This window comes from Syngnathoides biaculeatus, chromosome 17, assembly GCF_019802595.1.
Source record: "Syngnathoides biaculeatus isolate LvHL_M chromosome 17, ASM1980259v1, whole genome shotgun sequence".
Classification (NCBI taxonomy): domain Eukaryota; kingdom Metazoa; phylum Chordata; class Actinopteri; order Syngnathiformes; family Syngnathidae; genus Syngnathoides; species Syngnathoides biaculeatus.
The window spans coordinates 23601122-23622714 of record NC_084656.1 but is presented as its reverse complement, the minus strand read 5'-3'; the positions used below and the strand labels follow the sequence as shown (position 1 = coordinate 23622714).

The window sequence follows — 21593 nt, the reverse complement described above, 5'->3', positions numbered from 1 at the left end:
GCGACTGAACAGAACGGGTTTGAAGTGGATTCCAGATAATATTGGGGTATGTTTTCTGCCAAACGCGCACTTCGTGTGGCCTCTTTCAATATCTTTATTGTTGATAGTTTGAATTCCCACAATCGCGATCATTTGTTACTTTGATGTTTGCATTGTTTTTGTCACGGCCGCTATCGTAGTTGCGAGTGCTCCGACGGTCGCCGTCTTTTTTTTTTTGCAAAAGTCGTGACTGACGCCTTGTTTTTTTTTCGACGGTTACGACGGCCACGAATTGTTTTCAAACTCTCGTGCGTCCCGACGGTTATCGTTGACCCACGTTTGATGATGACGACATTATTGCTCCGATGACTGTGATAGTTGTGCGGTCAGGAGAGTTATGATCTTTTTATGGGTTTATGGTTTTGACGTGGCCGTCTTTCTTCTTTTTTTGTTTTGAGTTCCGGGCGTCTCTCCGACTCCGAGCGTTGTCGTGACGTTCGGCGGGCTCACACTCACGTCGGCGTTCACCCCCCGCTGAGCGGCGGCACCACGGCGACCTCGTCTCCGTCTCGCAGCGTCAGCGGCTCGGGGTCGTCGACGGCGACGTACTGACGGCGCACCGCCAACACCACGTGACCCTGCAGCACGCGCAACCTGCACTCACGCACGCACGCACGCGCGCACGGTTGCCAACGTGGTTGCCACGGAAACAGCACAAGATTCCTACCCGGGGTGCTGCCGTAGCAACCGGGTCCAAAGTTCCTGGCTGCTGATTGGCGTGTCCACTTGCAGAAGCTCCTCCCTCAGGCCGCTGAGCTCAGCGCTCCTCGCGAAGTACAACACACACACCTGCAAAACACCAACATGGGGTTCACAAACTTTCGGGGATGCTGACGATCTACGTCATCTGAAGCAATTCAACACAACTACTGCTGGGCGTTCTGTTTTGAGGGGTCGTTTATTAGGCGATGTCGCCGGTCCACGGGTCAGGGTCAGTTCTGCAGGTGGGAGACGTTGCCCACCCCCCACAGTGCCGCTTCCGGTTTACAGAAGCGATCACGCGTTGTCGCCAGCCAACTTGTGACCGTCAAGTGGTGTCCTCGCGGATCACGCCACAAGTTGCTCAGCTTTTCTTCCAGATTGAGGCTTGGAATGACCCAAAATGTACAAAGTGTCCACGTGAATGCAGAGAAGGGAAATTTTCGCTTGAAATCACTTCTGCGTTCGCTCGCGTCTAACATTGGACCAAATGTCAACGGAGTCTGGCCATGTTGCAGTGGAGAAGTGAGAAACTCACGCGCGCGCTCATTCAGAAGACGAGTGGCCGCCGTCATCCGACACTTTCGGAAAGATTGGGAGAGAAAAAACAAACCAAAAAAAAACCCACGACTGAGTTTGCGGCAAGACGGAAGTCTCTGGCAAATGGCGTCACCGCACGCACGCCGTCTTCCTCGTTGCGTGTGTTGTGGTGAGATTTGGCCCAGCAGCGCCCCCAGCTGGTCACGTGGAGAACAACGGGCCCGACAGCATGGGAAAACCCCGCAATTCGCGGTCGGCCATTTTATTTTATTTTATTGTAATCCAGTCTATAAACTTTATCGACTAAATGTCACATTTTCGCCATTTCTCACTCGTGGGGGGGGGGGGGGGGGCGCGAGTCGGACACTTGTACATACCGAGTTGCGACGCGGAAGCCGCTCAATACGCCTCAGCTTTTTACCGTCACTTGTCGCGTTTGCTCTCGGAGTTGAGTCAGTGCGGGAATTCATTCCAGCCGACTTTCGTGTGGCGTCCCGAACATCCGCGACTTCCACGGCAGCGGAGGCCCGTCGACGGCCGCCGCCCACCTGCATTCCTGCGACCCGCCTTTTGGAACTTGCTACCGCCAAAGACTCACCGAGTCGAGACTTGAACATTTCAACATATTTGCAGTTTTAGCTTTTTTTTTTTTTTTTAGAATTTTGTCCACACAAGCAAACTTTATTGGTTCCAAAAATAAACACGTTTCGATTGAAGAGCGGGAGCCGCCAGACGGGAAGTGACGTCACGCGTCCAAGCTCTGACGAGTCAGGAAGTCTTCCAGCGCGCTCAACTTCTCCACCAGCTTGACGTCCAGGTCCGAGCGCTCGTCGGCGCCGGCCCCCGCCCGGCGCTGACGCCGGACGGCGCGCTTCCTCGGCACCGCGACGACAGGAAGTCCGGCGCCTTGGAGCAAGCAGACCAACGGAAAATGGCCCATTTTCAGCAAGAACGGGAAACTGAACTGAATTGGTGCAAAATGTCTCGCACTGTGACCACCAACATACATCGATTGAGCGTCACGTGGGCCGGATGAAGGTTCAAGATTTCCTTTTTTTTTTTCCCCCCCAAATATATCTTGGTTTTACAAACTTTACTTTGCGAAGAGGCCGCCATTTTTCATTGCCACAATTGCAGACTCGAGTTGGCCTAACTCTGTCTGCTCAACTGCCAAATCCCCAAAAGCACAGAGGAGCTCCTCCTGGTCTGCTCTGGGTACAAGTTGCAATTTTTACCTAGCGGTCTTTTCCTCTTCCTGGGCTGAGTGAAGTCGGGAAAGAGGAGGAGCCTACGCCGCCTCTGCTGGCCAATCAGAAGCAAGGCACCGTCCTTCTCCTGAGGCTCCTCAAAGATGGTCTCCAGACTCCTGGAGAGCAAAGCGCGCCGGGAATCGGAGATGTGCTCGTCGTCTTTGTTGTCGTTTACCTGTTGCTGCTGGGAAGGTTGTAGTTCTTGTTGGTGTAAATCTCCTCCACACTGAACTCCTTCTTCTTTAACCTCCGACATCAAGAAAACACCGGTCGGACCTTTGCGCCGTCGGCACCGTCGCCCTTTGACCTTCTCGCGCTCACCTTTTGGCCTTGGGGAGCCCCATCGGCGTGAGCGGCGTCTCGCGCGGGGAAGCTCGGCGGATTCGGATCTGCGAAACGCGCTTGGCTTTCTGACGGCATCGTTACCGTTAATATCGTCGTCGTCGTCGGTAGTCACCAGACGCAGACACGCACGCACCTCCTCGGGGCTTGCTTCCGATCGGCCGGTCGGGACGACGTCGGCGCAGCGCGGAGGAAGAGGCGGGGCGGGGAGGCGCTTCCGAGCGCCGCGATTGGCTCGTCTCCTCGTCCGCCGCTGCCTGCGAGTGACGGGACGTCGCGCGATGAGCCGAAAGGTCGCACGCGTCCGACAGACAAATCCAAATCTTTGACCTGACCTGAGATCGGCCGCCTGGACGTAGCTGGCGACAAAATCAAAGAGCGCGTCAGTCGGAACGTCACTCGGGTCACGCGAAGGAGGCGGCGACAATCGACCGACCAGTGATCCAGGCCGAGACAGGGCGGCGCCGTCCGGTCCCTCAGCGGCCGCCGCGGATTCCGGCGCGGCGCGGCCATGATCGCCACGGCGACCACGGACAGGCGCAGCACGGACGCGGCGCAGAGTCGGACGCCGCCGTTGGCGCGCGGGGACGGGACGTCGGAAAAGCGCCATTGGCGCAGGGCCTGTGATTGGTCGCCCAAAGCTCGCAGGAAGTCAAAAGCGGCCTGGGAGAAGGCGCTGGAAAGGCAGCCGAAAAGAGTTTGAAGAAAAGAGCCGAAAACCCGGGAAAGGATGCTCACCATAGCCGACTAAGTACTGGATTGTCAAGAGGCAACGTTCAATTTGTCATTTTTTTTTATTTTGGGGAGGGCAAAAAAAACCTCAAGTATTGTCGTATTCTGAACCCCAGTTGGAAGAACTCGAGCTTGACATGACAGGAAGCAACCGTTGGGATGGTGCGGCCATCGCCGGAGCAGCCGTGGGTGCACGCACGTCGCCACCGACGGAGGGGGCGGGGGGGATGCGTGTAGCCCAGCACTTGAACCCCTCACCCGAATTTGCTTTTCCATCAAACGTTGAGCTTGTGAACGGGCCCGACTGCGGCCTTTTTGTGTCTTGTGACAATCAAAGAAAATCTTGCAAACTTTTCCAAGACCGACGGACGTTCCCACCTGCATCCGTTCCGCCCGACGACAACGCTGACGTGGCCGCCTTCCTGCCGTCTTCTGGGGTCAAAGTTGAAGAGCGTCAGGGGCGCGCGGTCGGTAGCTCCGCCCCCCGTCCGACAGACGGCCACGCGGCCGACGGACCTCCCGCCGTCCTCCTCTTCCTCTTCCGCTCTTCCTCCTCCGTGGATTTTCCTCCTCCTCTTGCCGCCCCGCCCCTCCTCCTCCTCCTCCTCGCCGGTCCGAAGAGGCGGGCCTTCGAGTGCCGACGAAGACCGGTGACAGGAAGAGGAAGTGACCCGGGAGCTACAGGATGAGGATGCGTCTGCAGCTAGAGAAGAAGAAAACGCCGATCAGGACTGCTGGACACGGAAGCCGTAGAAGAGGCCCGAAGAAGAAGAAGAAGAAGAAGAAGCCCCCCCCCACGGGAAAGCTCACATTGCTGCTCAAAGCTTTGGAAAGGTCAGGCTGACAAAAAGCTGTCATTAGAAGCAGGGGTGTGCAGACTTTTTCTACCAACCGTCACCTTCAGCTTCATCTTCCGTCGTCGTCGTCGTCGTCCACGGGTTCTCGTCGTTCATCCTCCTCCTCCTCCTCTTCCTGCCGCCCTTCCTCTCCAGCGCGTCCACCCGCCGCCCGAGCGACACCAGCGCCCCCCGCAGGAGGCGCCGCACCTCCATCCTGTGGGCCGACAGGAGGCGGGGCAACAGGGACGAGCAGGGGCAGCCGAGCTGTGGGCCGGGATGGTGGTGGTGGTGGTGGTGGTGAAGGCCAGGAGGAGGAACTGGAACAGGAAAAAGAATCCAGTCAACCCAAAATAAATGCGGCGCCGACAAGCGCTGCGGGAAATGAACGAATGGAGCAATGTTTACGCTGACGCTGAACATCTCTCATAGCTCACGTATACTTAACCATTACATATTTGAACCTGAACAGTTTTTTCTTGGCACCTGAAGTTGATCAATATTGTTGTAAATGTGCCAAAAGTGACCCTTTTAAGATGAGAAAATACAGGCAGGCCCCCCCTTTCTGCTCCCCGCGAGTGTTTTCGTTTTGCATTTGCTTCATTTGGTCTCACGCGTCCGTGTTTGCGGGGCTCCATCCGCGTCATTGTCAGCCAATGGGAGCGCAGGAGGCGGGGTCGCACCCGGCGGGGGGCGGGACAGCATCACAACTGCCAAAGACAGAAATACAAATTCAAATGACGCCATAAAATGAAGTCACACCTTAACAGCGGGGGACTGTCGACAGCCCCTCGTAATCTAAAACATCTTTTTTTGTTTTGTTAAAAAAAAAAAAAAAGAACCGTTTAACCACACATTGCCGACAAAATCCTTATCACAAATAACTGATTACAAGTCAGAGGAAAAAATATATGAATATACTTGGGCTCGAGTTAAAATGAGTTTTGGGGCAAAGTGAAATACGAAACGTCCCGATAATTTTTAGCCTGCATAATAAATACGACAAACTTCCGTCCTCCGACCACCACAGCGCAATGTGAGCGTACGTGAAGACCTCTCGCGAGATTTGGGCTATGTAAACTCCATTTAGCGGTCAAGCTAACATTGATTGTAATAACGCACTGGAAAGAAATGTATATGTATATAAACAGCGCAGGTGGGGGGGAAAAAAAAAACATTTGAAGACATTTATGGTAAGAAAGAAAAAGCGCAAAGTGTCGCCACTCGCAGCCGCGGCTAACCAACGTTAGCATTCAAGGCTGGAAACGGAACAAAGGTGACTTCCTACCTTGCTCACTGCTGGCGGGTCAGCAAACTTCTCCAATCGTCCCGAATGTCATTTGAACCGTCGGAAGCAGCGAAGTGTCAAATGTAAAATAATTTCAGCTCCCTTCGGATTGTGCGTCTCTTTGGCCACCCGACCTTGAGCGCTCACAGAGCAACGCCAACTTCCGCCAGTTATTTCGAAATAAAAGACGGCCTATGAGATGTATCGTAACAAGCAACTCAACTCATAATAATAACAACAACAATACATGCGCATTCAAAGTTCGGATTTGTACTTTTCGGGGGAGTGGCTGTATTTCTTGATGTTTACGTGTCGTCGAGACAAAATAATGAAGCATTTGTTTCGAAAGGTTCAGTGCACGAAAAGGAAGGAAACGCTAACTTGACTTTATTTTGGGTTACCAGGCAAAGCTCTTTATTCTTTTTCACTGTTGTTGAAATACGAACCAGTGCCGCATTTCTGAGGTAAGCTCAAAAGTCAGCATCTTACCGTCCTTGTTAGTAAGCATTTTTTTTTTTTTTTGCATCACAAGTCATCTCACAAGGCACCAGACCTGTATGATTTTCCAAGATGGCGACCGGATACAGGCAGTGTTCCTCATCCTCACGACGGCGGCTTCTATAGAGCTCGTGCGCGTGACGTCACCATTTCCGCAGCGCCATATTGCCGGTCAAACAGCTGCTCGACATTGAAGCCGAGGAGAATATTTACAATAGCCAAAGACCTTTCGTGCTCTCGGTTGTCACAACAGACGAGACACATCTTCAAAGAGGTCATTGGATGGAATAGCAGCCAGCAGAAAAGATCGATGGATTTTTGGCAATTCATGATAAATGGTGACCAACACGCCTGTGTAGCGATCGCTTCATTTCAGGTCGGTTCAATCTCAAGTTACCAAAAAGTATTTGGAATTATTTTCACCTTCTAAATGTCCGACGGTATCGGGCAAGACTCAGGGCGTCGTGCTACAAGTGTCGTCTCCAACCGACATAGCGTTTTCAAGGGTCAGCTTGACCAGCAATATGGCGACATAAACAAAAGTCACGTGCTCTATTTTGCGTAGACCAAGTCGCGTATTCGGTACCGGCAAACGTATTGGCCCACCTGCCTTGACTCCCGCACGAACTTGAGGGTCGGCCCACGCTCTGCAGCTTTGACACCGTCAAGTCTCGGCGGTTTGGGACTGCGCTTCTGAGACTTTGTGCCCGTCCCTCCAGGTCTGACGCCGATGCTGCATGAGAATGAAGCGTTTGGGGTGCTGGAGACCACGCCCACTGAGGACTTCAACGCAAGATGTGGCAAAGGAGAATTGCCAGAGCCTCGCCACGACGATCCCTACAAGTTAGCAGACTTCCTTCACACGCTACACTCACGAGCGCAACCGCGGGACGGATCCCCAACATGCAAATATTGGAACAAAATCGCTACACATTCATTGAAGACTAAATTGTCCGTAAAGGGTTGTCGATCGGCTCAGGCCGTACCGTCGACTGCACTACGTAGAACATGTCGTGTTTTTCATCAATTTACAATTATGAATGAAGATGAGATTATCATTACCTCCGCATATTTAATGAGCGTGACACGTCACGAGCTTTTTATGACGTAGGCTTGGAAACGCGCTCCTGATTTGTGCGCTTCCGGGATGCAGCGACAAAAGCGGTGAGCTAAAACGTTGACTTTTATTCTTTGCGTATGTTGCCAAAAACATTTAAATTAATAAGTTATGACTTACAGTGTTTGTCAGTGAAAACATCAACAACGTCCACACGAGCGGAATCGCTCAACGGCGTCTCCTTGGACGGGGGGGGGGGGGGGGGGGGGTTAAACCATGCGGGGAAGACCGGCTAAGCGCTACACATCGTTAGTGGTAGAAAACCAAAGATTGCGGCCCGACTGTTGGCCGAGTCCGGGGCGGGGCTTAAATAGACCGTCTTTTACACAGACGTGACGATGTAAGAGCTGCGCTCGCCGCCCCCGCCGCCGCCTCCTCCTCCTCCTCCTCCTCCTCCTCCTTCGCCGCCTTTGGGCTCCCGCTTCTTCGTGACGGGGGTAGGAATGAGCGAGGGCCGCGCGGATGTCGCGGCGGCGGCGGCGGCGACGACGACGGCCGAGGCGGTGCAGTCGGGGTTGCTCTTCCTGGGACTGGGCGTGTAGTTGAAGGGGCTGACCCTGGCGGCGACGGCACCGCTACGCTGTTGAAGGCGATGGGGCGGCGGCGGTTTCTCATCCAAGGTGTCGCAGCTGCGCCGTAGGTTGAGGTTGAGGTTGGAGGACGAGGACGAGGAGGAGGAGGAGGAGGGGATTTTGGAGGGGGCGGGGACGGGGATGACCGGCGGCGCGTTGGGCGAGCGCGACGACGACGACGAGCGCGGGTTGTTGACGGGGCAATCCTCCAGACGCACCCAGACTTCCTCAGCGCGGAAGGAGTCTCCCACGCCGGCGCTTTTGGCTCGCCGCCACGTTCCTTTGGAACGAACGCCGGCTTCCTCCTCGCTCCGCCCCTTCTCGCTGGACTCCGAAGAGGCCGAGAGGACCGAGGAGGAGCTTCCGGTTCGCTTCCAGGTTCCCACGCGAGGCAACGAGCTGGAATGTTTGCTCTCGCGCTTCCAGGTTCCCGTGCGACTCAAGCGCGAAGGCGCGGCGGCGGCGTCTTGAGGGCGCGACGGGCTCTCGGATTGTGAGCGGACGCTGTCTTGCCTCCTGGAGGTTGCGCCGTCCGGCGGACAGGGAGCTGTGGTGGACTCTTCCAGCTTCCTCTTGAGCGTGGGACTGGGCGCCTCCTTGATGAAAGTGGACTGGCGCACAAGTGCGGGCTTTTCAGGTTCCGCTTTCTCCTGCTTTGGGACGTTGGCCGCGGCCGTTTTGCGGTTGGCCGCCGTCTTACCCGGCGACACCGTCCGCGGCAACTGCGAGGGTCTCCCTCCTTTATGAGAGGAGCGCGACGGCGTGGAATCGCGCGACGAGCCGCCGCCGCTTCCCGGCGCTTTTGCCGCGGCGGCCGCTCTGGGTTTGCTCCGCCCCCTGGCGGCGAGCTCCGCCCTGGGCTTGCCTGTGATCAGACTCCGGTAGACCTTCTTCCTGCCCTTCACCACCTTCAGCTCCTCCCCCTCCTCATCTCCGTCCTTCTTTTTGTCACCCGCAGACGGTTTGACCACCTTGGCGCCGCCTCGCTTGGAGCCCGCCGTCTCCTCGGGAGCGTTACCGGTAGGCGGCTGCAGGCGGAACGGCGAGCCCACGGATTTGAGGGACAGCACAGAGTCCGAGTCTGACGACCCTTGGCGGGAGAGCGACGAGGCGGCGGCGGCGTTGAGGCTGCTGACAATGGAGTTGGCGCCTTCTTGAATGGCCTTCCAATCGAAGGATTCCGAGTCGGGGGAGGCGGGACTTCGCGGGGCCTCCGAAGGCTCCTCTTCGGCTAGAATCCCGTCCTCGTCTTTGGGCGCGGGGCGCGGCGACGCGGCGGCGGCGGGAAGGGCCACGCCGGCGTTCTTTTTCTTCTTCTTGGGCATGGCGGAGCTGATGCATTCCTGCAGGAGGTCGTCTTCGGAGTCGATGCTGAGCGAGCTGAGCGACGAGTTCCTGGAGAAGCAGACGGGCGTGTCCTCGACGTGGAAGGCTTTGGGCGCGTAGCTGCACAGGCGCGCTTTGGCGTCCGCCCGCGTCGGAGGAAGCGGCGCGGGCCGGTCGCCGTCATCGGATCGCTCTCGCCGCCGCGGGGGGGCGGCGGCGAACTCGTTGTTGTTGTTTTCCTGGTCGATGTCACTCAAAGAACTGAGGGAGGAGTTCCTGGAGAAGCAGACGGGCGTGTCCTCAATGGCGAACTTTTGCTTCTCGTCCATGGCAGGAGGGTTTGCGACGGGCGCCGCTTTTTTGTCCCGCTCGTGCCGCTTCCCGTCTTCGTCGCGTTTGCCGTCCTCGTCCTTGTCGTCGTCGTCGTCGAAGTCGAGCGAGCTGAGCGAGTCGTTGCGGGAGAAGCAGCACGGCGTGCCCTCGATCGGCGTGTAGTGGTGCGGCGTGTCGAAGGTGAAGCCCGGCTTGACCTTGGCCGACGCGGCGCGCTGGGTGGGCTTCACCGGCGACGTGGGCTTCAGCGGCGCGGCGGACAGGGGGCGTCCGGCCGGACCGGGGGGCTTCTTGTGCTGCTGGGGAGTTAGAAGGGGCGGGGCCGGAGGAGGGGGGGGTTGGACTAGCTCACCGCCGGAGGACGCTCTGATGGGCTTCTTGGGTTTCGCTTTGGGCATGGCGGCACTGATGCACTCGGCCAGGATGTCGTCACCGTTCTCGCCCTCTGGAGGTCCGGTGCGACGCGCCAGGGGGGACGCGGGCGCGGCGGCGGCGGCAGGGGCCTCCTCGTTGGGCGGAGAGTCGATGGTGAGGTCGCTGAGCGACGTGGCGGTTGAAAAGTTGAGCGGAGTCCCCTCCACGCAGTAGACACGCGGAACCTCCTCCGTCATCAGCGACTCCTTCCTCTGTGGGGGGAGGAGCTTGTAGACAGGAAGCTGGCTGGCTTTGCCTGGTTGTTGCTGCTGTTGCTTCTTTGGTTTCCGTGACGACTTGGGCATGGCCATGATGATGCACGCTTCCAAGATCTGAGTATCGTCGTCGTCGTCGTCGTCGTCGTCTGACTCCTGCAGCATCTGTCGCGACGGCCCGCCCTCCTCGCGGACCTCGTCGCCGCCGCCGCCGCCGCCGTCCTCCATCTTCATTTCCGCCGTGATGAAGGGCTCGTCCAGGCTGAGCGCGCTTAAACTGGAGGCGTAGGAGAAGCCGTGCGGCGTGCTCTCTGTGGCGAAGTGCAGCAGGACGTCTCCGCCGATCTCGTCCACCTCCTTCTTGACCGCCTTCTCTTCCTCGGCGCTGTCGGCGGGAGGCGGCGGCAGCGCCTCCGGCGGGGGTGTCTTGGCGCGGCTCGGGGGCATGGTCTGGCCGGGGCTGTCGGGCAGGTCGCTGGGGCTGATCACGCCGCTCGGCATCCCGCTGCACGGCTCACTGGAGCGCACCGAGCTGGCGATGGAGGACGTGGAGAAGCTATCCAGGGAGCTTACAGACGTGCAGCGGCTGAACATCAGCGGCGTCTCCTGAGCGTACGGCTGCTCCGGCGGGCTCTTCGGGGTCCCGGCGCCCGCCGCCGCTTGATGGTGGTGGTGGTGGTGGTGGTGGTGGTGGTGGGCGTGGGCTTGGCCGCGACGTCCTCGTACGGCAGGGGCGTTGGCCGCGGCCGTCTGGCTTTCCACCGCCTTGTGCTGCCGCCGCCGCCGCCGCCGCTGCTGCTGCTGCTCGTCCTCGGCGCCCTGCCTCTTCCTCGCCACCACGTTGGCGTCCTCCTCCTCTTCCTCGGGCGACAGCGACGACAGCGAGCTTCCTCCAGAGAAGCAGATGGGCGTGTCCTCCACGCAGTAGGTCTGCGTCGACTCCTGCTGACCCTTGGGTGGGAGGTGAGGCGGGTGGGGCTTGCCCGCCGGGGGCGGAGGGAGGGCGTTTTCCGCCGAGTCTTCCACCTCGAAGAGAGGCTTCCGTGAAATCTCGCCGTATTTCAGGCTGTAGTCGATGGGCTGCTCGGGGACCGCGTCGCCGCCGTAGTTGGACGCCGGCGCGACGACGTAGCAAGAAGCCGGCGGGGGCGGCACGCGGCCGTTGGCCGTCGCGGAGGCGGCGCCGTCGCTCCTCATCCGCAGACCGTCGGCCTGCTCGTCTTCGTTGTCGGTCTCGGTCCTGCCACGGTGGCTCGGACTCTGTCTCCCAGAATTCAGCTGCTCGTCCGAGTACTTGAGGCTGTAGTTTATGGGCGTGTCCACCTCGGCGCCGTCGTCATCCGCCATGTGGTTGACGCTGCGAATCTTGTGCGCCAGGTCAGCCGGGTACTTCCTGTAGACGCAGCATCTGTTGGCGCCGCTGTCGTCTGAGGAGTAGAGCGGTTCCGATGACGGTTTAGTTTTGCCACGGTTCCCGTAGCCGTCGACGCTGGTGACGCTGTTGAGACTGTCGCTGGACGCTCGCACGCTGGCGCCGAAAACGGGCCGGGTGTACGCCGCGTCGTCGGCGCTTCGCTTGGACCCGTCTGCGTTTTTGGGACTGGACAGAACCGGCGTGTTGGCGTAGGAGCGGGCGGCGTTGGCCGCTCCCCCGCCGCCGCCGTTGCAGCTCCTCCCCTTCCTGTGCGCCGCCTTGGGGCTCAGATTGTCGATGTTGTCGAAGGTCTCCGACAACTGTTGGGCGTCTAACTCCTTGAATAGCGCTTTCTGTTTGCGGGCGTGCAGCGAGGGGGCCCCCGCCCCGGGCGAAACCACGCTGGCGTCCTTGTAGCGAGCCGGCCGGTTGGCCATCAGGTTCCGCAGGGCGGCGGCGCTGCCCATGGCGATCATTTTGTGACGGGAATGGATGAGGTTCCGCAGCATTCCCACGGCGCCCAGTTCCCACAAGGCCTCCTGATCCTTGGCGTCGCGCGCCGACAGGTTCCAGAGGGTTCCGCAGGCGTTGGACACGATGGTCAGGCTGTGAGACTTGAGGTGCTGCAGCAGGGTGGGCAAGCAGCTGCGCTCCCGCAGGACGTGTCTGCGAGAGGAAGCGAGAACCGTTGGTCTTCCGAGTACGCCGCGGCAGACGAGGCGGCTCACCTGTACGCCTCGTTGGTGGCGATGAGGCTGGAGACGTTCCTCAGGATGCCCCCGCCGCTTTCGATGATGGCCAACGTGTTTGTGTGGCTGCGATGCGTCAGCGTCCCGACCAGGAAGGCCAGCGCCCCGTCCACCGAGCAGATGTCGGCCTTGTTCTCCGTGCAGTGCGCCGACAGGTTCCAGAGCGCGCTCAGTACAGATTTCAGCGTGGATTCCTGCCCGACCAAACGGAGAAGAAAAAGACGCGGAGGTGAGGTGAGGTGAGGTGATGGGAGGGGCGGGGCGGGGCCACTTTGCCTGGAACGCTACTCGCTAAAAGCGACAAAAGTCACGCACCTTCTGGACGTCCAGGGCACATCCCATGAGCGCCCGCACGCTGCCCACCTCCCGCAGCGTCTTCTTGCTGTTGACGTCCGCTCGCCACGACAAGTTCCTCAATACGCTGGCGATCACCTAACCGCACGATCCACAACTTGGCTCAACTCGCGTCTTGCCACAACGAGAGGAGGATGACAAACCTGTTGCAGGTCTTCGCTTTCAGACTTGAGTTGGGTGACCATGGCGCGCATGCAGCCCTTCATGGAACACAGCGTGGCCTGATAGGGGGGGGAGAAACTGAATCCAAACAGAAAAGTCGATTGGCGATTCAACCGCTCGCCGACCGGCTGCGGACCTTGTTGGCCACGTCTCCGAACGTCAGGTTGGTGAGCGCCATGCCGGCGTATCGGCGCAGCGTGACGCTGTAGTGGTCGCCGCTCAGTCCCAACATCTCACAGTCTACTTGAAGCAGCTCCGCCACCGCCTGCAGACCACCTGAGCGCCGCCAGAGACACGCGCTTCTCATTAAGGGCGACCACAAAATGTAAACGCTGTCACGCTGAGTCGGGAATCATTTGCAACATTCCCAATTCAGCCATTTTTATCCAGCGGGCCAAATAACTTCACCGGGACTGAAATGAAAACGCAATTTGAAAAACTACTCGTGTGCCCCTCACGAACCAATCGCTGTGGCGTACTTCAACAGTTTTATACGTATACGACATATTAAAGACCCTGGATCCGCATCAGCCGGTGGACTTTCCACGATACACTTAAGTGTTTCCGCACGATTGCACTATTAAGAAATTCACGTGGCAACGCGCGGCCCCAAAGATATTTTCGGGCCATGCTCCAAATCAAAAAGACGGGACGACTCACCGAGCTCGTTCATGGCGTGGCGGTGTTCCTCGTCGAAGGAAAGCTTCATCAGCACGCAGACGGCGGGACAGATCTGATGGTCGACCGGCGAGGGCACTGCCACACGGAAACACCCGCACGCGGACCCGGATGAGACCGAGCCGTACGCCCGCCGACGGGGCCGAGGCGACGTCCACTCACTGGGATTGTCCTCCTGGTCCACGCCCCTCTCGTGGTTCTCCTGCCAGCTCCAACAGTCCTCGCAGTAATGCCGCACCTGCTCCAGCAGGTGGAGCACCCGGATCTCCCGCCGCCCCCGTTTGTCGTCGGGCTGACTGTGCACGATGTTGTGCAGCGCGGCCGAGGCGCGGGCGCGAGCCTCCTTGCTGCCGCGGGAGTTACCTAGGCGAGAGCGGCGGCGCGTGAGGACGCGGACCGAGGCGGCGGACGGCGAGCTCCTCCCGACGGCTACCTAGCAACAGCGAGTCCTTGTCGTTGCCGTGCAGCAGCTGGATGAGAAGCGGCAGGCAGCCCGACTGGCGCATGGCGATGCACGAGTCCTGCGAGCTGGACATGGCGAGCAGCGTGCGCGACATGTCGTCCTTGTCGTGGGTGCCCAGCATGGACAGAAGGCTGTACACCATCTCCACCTGCAGGCCGCACGAGGTATTACCCGCGGCTCGACCCGAGGACGGTTTCCCGGCGAAAACTCACCTTTGTTCCAAGGTGGCTGGTGACTCGTCGAGGCACAGAGTAGGCGGTCTCGGTGGCCGGCTCCTGGTCCAATCGAGGGGGGGGATTCTGCGGACCAACGACAATCACGTCGACAGTGACTCGGATTTGGCGAAGGCGGGCGTCCCAAAAAAAAAAAAAAAAAAAAAAAAAAAAAAATGGAAAAATGACTGAAAAGCTAAATTGTTCACTTCAACTCGTGACAAGTTTTCTTTTCATGCCCAAATGCTGAGTTCCGGTGCGTCCCCTTCAAAATAAAAGGGTCCAAGCTTAAAAGAGGAAGCAGAGTTCAAACTTGCACATACGAACCCCTCGACACAATAAAACGGTCTCAAATAACGATTTTATCAAGGCCCAACTGAATTTTAAGATGAAACAAATGGATAAATAAGAAGCCTTTTAATTCATAGGTTGGATATCGATACCGGTTATGAAGATCGCCAGCAGAAAAGAAAAGATTTACGTCGCGTCCACTTCCATGGAAACGGACCCACCTGGGACGGCGCCAGAGCGCCGCTGCTCTCGTTGGAACCCTGAGACGCTTCCACCTGCACACCAGCACAGGAGGAGCCTCAGAATCTCCACCCGGAACCGCAACCGAAGTGCACAACCCCCCCAAAAAAAATGAAACCTGCCTGCAGTCGAGCTCCCAGCGTGACGATTTCCTTCTCGATGTGATGAATACGAGACGTGCGGGCCTGCAAACGCGCACGTTCAGAAACACACGCAAAACGCAAAACGAGAGCGCCGGCGCCGCCGACGGACCTCGGCTCGCTTCTCCATTTCCTGACGGGAACCCAGCTGCTGCTCCATGGCGGCGTGGATCTGACGGGCCTCAAACTCCAGCTGACGACGACTCATGTCCGTCTGCAGCGTGAACTGATGAGAAAAAAACGGAAGCGAGTTGACTACAATTTCTGGACACTACGGAACCAAGATCCAAAGAAACCATGTGGCTTGAGCACAACAGTTTGAAGGTGGAACACGTCAGAACGTCTTATTTGAGACCATTTTGAAAATATTGGGAATGGAAATACTTCTGGAGTTGGAAGAATGCGGAAAGCGGAAAATAGCACGAGAGACAAGACGGGAATATACATCTGTCCAAGTTGGGGCGACTCGAAAATGGCGCGCAGCGCTTACATTTTCGCTGAGAGGCAGACTGTCGATCCTCTTGGTCAGATTGAGAAGTTGGGCGTAGTACCAGCCTTTCTCCTTTTCCTCCTTCTCCAGCTCGGCCAATAGGAGAGCTCTGCCGGCCACGACAGCCAATCAAAGACCGCTAAGAGTGCCGCCCCGCCGTGACAGCGCTAGCGACTGCCTACCTCTCCTTCTCCAGCTCGTCCAGACAGCGCTCGTGGCCGTCTCTGGACACGGACGGCGGGCCTCGCCGGGACGCCGACGCGCCGGAAGAACCTCCGGCCGCTCCGCCGGACGAGGAGGAGGGCGGCGCCGGGGGCCGCTGCCTGGCCTTAAACGCGGCAGGGTCCAGGCTCATCTCTGCGGGACGAGTTGAAATAAAAGCACAAGGGCGTACTGTCCCCCCCCCCCACCCCCACCCCGACTACATTTAATTTCCCCACATTCCATTTTGCAACTTCCTGTTTTAGTCACACGAAGCCCCAAAGATTCACTTCTTGTACCCGTTTGGGCCGCTCACCTTTCAGTCTCACGATGAGTTCCAGCTGTGATCCGGACGCCTCCTCAGAGTCTTCTTCTATGGTGCCCTGAAGCTGCTTCAGCACTTCCTGTTTAGGAGGGAGAGGAAAAAAAAGCAACTTCCTGTTTGAAAATCACGGCCACGGTGAACGTCGACGCTCGCTCGCTCGCTCGCTAGTTCCTCATTCTGTTGTTAACTTCGTGTGGTGTACGCGTTGTTGTGTTTGGGTGTTCGGTCCTCGGATGTGGGGGGCGGGGGGTCACATTTGCTCCTCCATCAGCAGCAGCAACAACAACTACGACACTGCCAAGTTTGGAAATTGAATTAGTTCAAAAGACAAAAGAAATAAGCACGTGTAGGATGCAAGAAACAAAAGGGACACGCCAGGGTGCCGAGAAACAGCAACGCACGTGAGGGCGGCAGACGGGAAACGGCGAACAGGGAGGAGGAGGAGCGTACGTACGTACGTGTGTGTGTGTGTGCGCGCCAGAACAGGAAGTGGAAAAGAAAAAAAAATCACCAGGAAGTTAAGGAGGACAAGAAGTCATGTCACCCGGCAACACTGCAGCTGGCCCTAAATATTACTTACGTATGTTATCATATTAGGACTATCGTGGATTCTGAATATCAATGATTATTTTTACCATGGAATATTTGATGTTGCATTATTAAAACCACAACAATGAGTCAAGCACATTGTGCAAAACGAAACTTTGTTTTTGGTCGCCAGTCAAATGTTTCAGGTCGGTCGGGATCCCCGACGTGATTTCATTTTGTTCGATGCCGCAAAAATGACGGGGACGATTTCATCTTATTTTCTTGGAGCTCAAAGAGTCTGACCCCCCCCCCCCCCCCCCCGATCGGTTCAATGACGAAACTTGCGAGTTTGATTTATTGACGGCACAGAGCGCAAAGACGCCGCTTCCTGGCCCGGAATGAATTCCCGCACGCGTCGGCCCACCTTCATGTTGGAGGCCTCGGTCTCCAGTTTGGTCAGGTGGTTGGAGTTGTCTTGCAGCTCCTGTCGCAGGTTGGAGTTCTCCATCTTCAGAACCTCCACCTGCCTCAGCAGCTGGTCGTACGATGCCCCCGCCGCCATCTTGTTCCGCCGCCCTCTGACCTGACGTGATGACGTCAACGGGGCGACACTTGTTAGCGGGTGTGAAAACATGTCAAGAAGGAGAAAAGGAGAGCTAAGACGCCAATCAATTGACTTTTTCGAAGAAGCGGAATTGTCAAACTGCGGTACGAGCACCGCCGGTCGGCACGTCATCTCGAGCGGGACGTGAACGACAGTTGACTCGGACTTAACCTGCCCACCGCTCATCTTCAGACTAGAACGTCGCATGGCTTGCAGTCGTACGAAATGCTCGTTTTTAGGAATAAAAGCTCACTTCCTTTTCAAGAGCACTTGGGCCTCCTACGCAATCATACAGACTTGATGAGCCAATTATGGAGGGAAACCAGTCTTTGTTTCAACGACAAAAGTTGCGACACGCTTTTGGATTGGTACGCGACGGCGAGTTCAAAACCTCCTCACTGATTGGACGACACCAAAGCGGAGCGGCATAAAACGGCTGCTGACCGTTGCCGTACTCCGACGATGAATCGGCGACGTTGACGCGTTTACATTTGGATCTTTTTGTTCTGGCCGCGCGGCTTCCGGTTTCGGTGAATTTTCACGACGGCGCGACACGATTTGCGTTTTTCAAAAATATTCTTGCTTCTCGCCCCACCCAGGAAAGAAAAGAAAGAAGCTGGTTCAAGTCAACTTTGGCCGCTTGTCTACGTGTGCGCAACGCCCGCAAAGCAACTGACTCTTTGCAATCCATCTCATTGCGTTTATTGATTAATCCCTTTTTTTTTTTTTTTTTTTTGGTACTCAATTGCGTCGTCTTGCACGCTCACGACAATGCAGCGATGTGGCGATGACAAGAAAAGAACATCCTCCCCCTCCTCTTCACCATCCTCCTCATCCTCCATTACTGGTCGGCCATTTTCTCTCCCTCCATCTCGCAGTCTCCCCCCCCCCCCCCCCCCCCGGTGGCGCACACAACACAGAGAGGTGAAAGAGCGCCGACGAGCCGGGACAATGACAGGAGGTCCCCCCCCCCCCCCTCACCCCCCTCGTCCCGTCCCCCGCTGCCCCCACACAGTCGCCGCTTCCTCCTGGCGGGTCGGCCCAAAAACAAAGCGCTAAAGAAGAGCGGGCGGCGGGGGCGCACTGTAACCTCGAAAAAAAAAAAAGGAATAAAGAGAGAAAACGGCAGCTCACCCCATCGCTGTCGCCTCCGTCGGCTCCTCCGCCGCGTCCGACACGAGCGGCAGCTGGGCGCAGCGCCGGCCAATCGGGAGCCTCGCTCGCCTCGAGGAGGGAGACGGAGGGAGGGGCTACTCCCCTACTCGCCGCTTCTCCCGGCATGCTTTGCCTGAGCCGCAGCGACGACGCTGACCGGGTTAGCGGCGGCCGAGGTTAGCCGAGCGGAAATGAATTCATAACTGGCCGCAGAGTCCAATATCTGCCAGAACGGATTCGTTTCACAAACGTAAGATAAGCAGGCCGGGGGGGGGGAGGGGGGCGGGGGAGAGAGAGAGAGAGAGAGAGAGAGAGAGAGAGAGAGAGAGAGACTGACAGATTTTAATGGGCCCATATTTCCATCGCACAGCGACGTCATTGATTGGCTCAGAAAAAGACATTTACGCCTCGTCGCCGTCATAGATACTTTTTGTATACAGTAGTATTTCTACGATTTTTTGGGGGTCTTTTGTCAATGTACTGTAAAACTGTAAACATCTGACAGCCAATAAAAAGTTCTGCAATTTTTTTTTTTTTTTTTTAAAAACAGTTGGATGAGAGACGCGAGACGACCGAAAGGCGAGACGTAACGCCCGACATACGTGACAGAGTAGCGCAAACCAATCTCGCACGGACAAGGTTCCGATTACCCGTCATGCCTCGGGACAGGTGCCATACTGCGTCTCTCGGAGTTCAGAGAACGTGGGCGAATGGTGACGCGGGAAGTTTTTTCTATCGTTAATTTTTCCGTCTGGTGTGAAAGTTCTGACGTCGTTTAAAAGAAGCGGCTTTAAGCAGAGTCCGATACTTGGCAAAGATCCATCTGAATTTCAATCAAGCGACCGGAGTGACGATGTGGAAGGCTACCCTGACGTTACATATCCGATATCGTTAATGATGGCGTATCCCCTCGATGAACTCAAGGCTTACAAGTCTCTCCGAGCCTACAATGACTTTGTAAGTTCAAGATGGAGGGCAATAAGTGTGTCAGGCTCCGAGGTCTACGATCCACTACTCGGGATGTGGATCATATCCCAAAAAAGATGGCTGCCTTCTCTCCGGTCATTGTGCTTGTATGGCCAACGTTTTGCAGTCAAATTACGGGATACCAAGACGAGGTCTGCATTTAAAAATGCAAGTCGCTTGTTTTTCTCTGAAAGAATTCTTTGTCATACCTTTGTGTACAATCCATAATTTATTCATTCCTCGTTGCCTCAAGTATTTAACTGAAAACGTTACGTGTTACAAAACGATCCGAGCAAACTTTGTAGTGTCTCGGGAAGAAATCCCGCTCGGTTGGCGCTCGACAACCGTAGGTTCCGTCTTTCTGTCTGACAACGACCTTTGGAATATCAAAATGCCGCCTCCTTGTTTGCCCAGCCCCAAACCCGAAGCGCGTGTGGCCCATTATTATCGGACGAAAGGGGCTTGCTTGCTTTGTCGACATAGACGCTTCGCTCGCTTCAGACACACAAAATGGCGGACAACTGATGGATGGACGGACGCATTTCACATCAGTCAAAGAATGAAAAGAATTTGAATCAAGAGCGACAAATCAAAATCGGACGCAACGGAGAACCCTGATACGAAGATCACCAAAAAAAAAAAAAAAAACCAGCAAGATGACCAAGACGTACAGTCGAGATATTACATTTATATATATTATATATTTTTTTGCAATGTTCAAAAGAAATATCAGCAGTTTTTCTCCAATTTGGGGTGAGAATTTTGTTTGAATGTCATTATTGTTGTAAGTTGCAATGTTTGAAGAATAAAAAAATAAATTCATTTGGGAAAATTGGGACCAAAAATTCATCCAATTTTTGCCAAATTGAAAATTCATTTCATGAGGACTGATGAATTAAATTTGATTATGTTGGATCATATCATATCATCCATCCATCTTCTGCGCTGATTATCCTCACGAGGGTCGCGGGAGTGCCGGAGCCTATGCGGGCGATCTTCAGGCGGGAGGCGGGCGACGCCCTCGACCGGTCGCCCGCCAGCCAATCATATCATTTGATCATGTTTCATCACACTATGCCGTATAATTTTGTACTGTCCATTATTGTGCTATGTTGTTACAACATCTAGTCATGTATTGCGGCGTCGTATTGTTTTGCGTTGTGCAATTGCAGCATTGCATTGTGGACCGTCATTTTTCTATCGTGTGGTTTTGTCCAAACTACGTCGAGTCGCGCTGTCCGATTTGTGTCCAATCCTTTTGAATTGCTTTGCAAGGCATTGTAATGTCGTGTTGCCATATGTCGTATTGTTTTGATTTTGCTAGACAGGACTGTGCCCGTGTAGTAGTGATGAACGGCATTGTGTTGTGTTGCTTGGCGGTGCAAAACAAAAAAACAAAACAAAAAAAAACGAGCGAGCCGATAGTAGTTGAAGAGGTTGGTGAGCTTCGAAGACAAACCAAACCGACACAAATCAATTCGTCCGTTGACACGCTCACGTCATAACACCGCCATTCTTGTCACCTTTGACAGACTTGCTTCGACTCGACTTATCTCGAGCGACGACAACAAGATCACGAGAGCACGACTGCTAATGGCTAAAGATTCCTGCTAGCAAGAACTAAGTTCGGTCGGGGTTTCGTCTCCCCAACACGTCCGTACCGCTCCACGAGCCCGCAGCCGAGCTAATGCTAACCAACCCCGAGCTAAGAGCGGCGTCGGTGTCGCTTCTTCTTACCTCGTCGCGTGCTGTGGAAAAGCATCAAATTGTCGCTCGGTCACATCCACGGCGGCGCGAGACGAGCGCGGGAGGGAAGCCAAGCGAGCAAAGCGACGGCGGCGACATGTCACGTCGGCACCCGACCAAAGCGCTCCTTGGACTAACTTTTCACTCGGAACTTTTCACTTTTTAACTCGGCCTCTCGTCCCGGAGGCGGCCCGCCATCTTGTTTTCCTGCGCGTGCGTGGAGATCTGAGCGCGCGCGCGCGCTAGCGTGTGGGTGTGTGTGTGTGTGTGTGTGTGTGTGTGTGTGTGTGTGTGTAAATTCACTCATCTTTTTTGCAGATATTCAAATTCCAAGAGAACAGAAACAGACAATATAGTCGTTCATGCGTAAGATCAAATAAAACAGGAGCGAATTTTTTTTTTCGGCGGATCTGAAATTTGGCACGAATAATGATTACATTTACAACAAAGGCATGCTTCGTTTTCTTGCATCCATGAATTTACATATTTACATTAACGTCTTCAATCATTGATGTCTTCAATCATGTTCTTCTATCGTGATATTTTGCCCATTTTTGTACCAGGACCATTGTCACATTACCTTTTATCGTGCAATGTGTTTTCATGTCCTAAATGTATATTTTTATGACTCTCCAACTACCGAAGACAAACTTCTGTTAATAAAAAAAGATTTC

General features: G+C 55.7%; 2 protein-coding genes across 8 annotated transcripts; both read right to left on the bottom strand.

The window, feature by feature from the left end:
- Positions 1-492: 492 nt before the first annotated feature.
- On the bottom strand, positions 493-5886 carry wu:fi75a02 (uncharacterized). 4 transcript variants are annotated; one of them, XM_061800679.1, is made up of 13 exons: positions 5727-5886; positions 5053-5148; positions 4495-4758; positions 3981-4305; positions 3307-3546; positions 3206-3229; positions 3007-3127; positions 2850-2938; positions 2704-2775; positions 2514-2644; positions 1983-2184; positions 707-828; positions 493-617 (listed from the first exon to the last, which is right to left on the bottom strand). In XM_061800679.1, the coding sequence occupies exons 2-11, from the start codon at positions 5141-5143 to the stop codon at positions 2024-2026; spliced, it is 1518 nt and encodes a 505-aa protein (XP_061656663.1). In that variant the 5' UTR covers positions 5144-5148; positions 5727-5886; the 3' UTR covers positions 493-617; positions 707-828; positions 1983-2023. The 4 variants fall into 4 exon arrangements, with proteins under 4 accessions (XP_061656663.1, XP_061656664.1, XP_061656665.1 ...); XM_061800680.1 differs by having other exon boundaries at positions 4501-4758; XM_061800681.1 differs by having other exon boundaries at positions 3981-4299; positions 4501-4758.
- Positions 5887-7389: 1503 nt separating this feature from the next.
- On the bottom strand, positions 7390-21365 carry apc (APC regulator of WNT signaling pathway). Of its 4 annotated transcripts, XM_061800652.1 has the most exons (18): positions 20911-21361; positions 18187-18430; positions 16873-17031; positions 15912-15999; positions 15577-15751; positions 15395-15503; positions 15017-15130; positions 14887-14949; positions 14746-14799; positions 14234-14320; positions 13992-14169; positions 13721-13921; positions 13541-13636; positions 13017-13156; positions 12862-12939; positions 12680-12796; positions 12344-12558; positions 7390-12281 (listed from the first exon to the last, which is right to left on the bottom strand). In XM_061800652.1, the coding sequence occupies exons 2-18, from the start codon at positions 18331-18333 to the stop codon at positions 7664-7666; spliced, it is 6639 nt and encodes a 2212-aa protein (XP_061656636.1). In that variant the 5' UTR covers positions 18334-18430; positions 20911-21361; the 3' UTR covers positions 7390-7663. The 4 variants fall into 4 exon arrangements, with proteins under 4 accessions (XP_061656636.1, XP_061656635.1, XP_061656639.1 ...); XM_061800651.1 differs by having other exon boundaries at positions 13541-13921; positions 20911-21365; XM_061800655.1 differs by lacking the exon at positions 18187-18430 and having other exon boundaries at positions 13541-13921; positions 16873-17059; positions 20911-21365.
- Between the last annotated feature and the right edge of the window lie 228 nt (positions 21366-21593).

What these genes read in the sequence shown, in the direction of transcription:
- wu:fi75a02 (XM_061800679.1), bottom strand. Translation starts at nt 5,143, where the DNA reads ATGCTGTCCCGCCCCCCGCCGGGTGCGACCCCGCCTCCTGCGCTCCCA. An exon ending in AGCCCCGCAAACACGGACGC is followed by an intron (nt 4,759 to 5,052) that starts GTGAGACCAAAT and finishes TTCCTGTTCCAG; the next exon opens with TTCCTCCTCCTGGCCTTCAC. An exon ending in GAAGAGGAAAAGACCGCTAG is followed by an intron (nt 2,185 to 2,513) that starts GTAAAAATTGCA and finishes GCTTGCTCCAAG; the next exon opens with GCGCCGGACTTCCTGTCGTC.
- apc (XM_061800651.1), bottom strand. Translation starts at nt 18,333, where the DNA reads ATGCCGGGAGAAGCGGCGAGTAGGGGAGTAGCCCCTCCCTCCGTCTCC. An exon ending in AAATGGAGAAGCGAGCCGAG is followed by an intron (nt 14,950 to 15,016) that starts GTCCGTCGGCGG and finishes GCGCGTTTGCAG; the next exon opens with GCCCGCACGTCTCGTATTCA. An exon ending in AAAGCGAAGACCTGCAACAG is followed by an intron (nt 12,797 to 12,861) that starts GTTTGTCATCCT and finishes TCGTGCGGTTAG; the next exon opens with GTGATCGCCAGCGTATTGAG.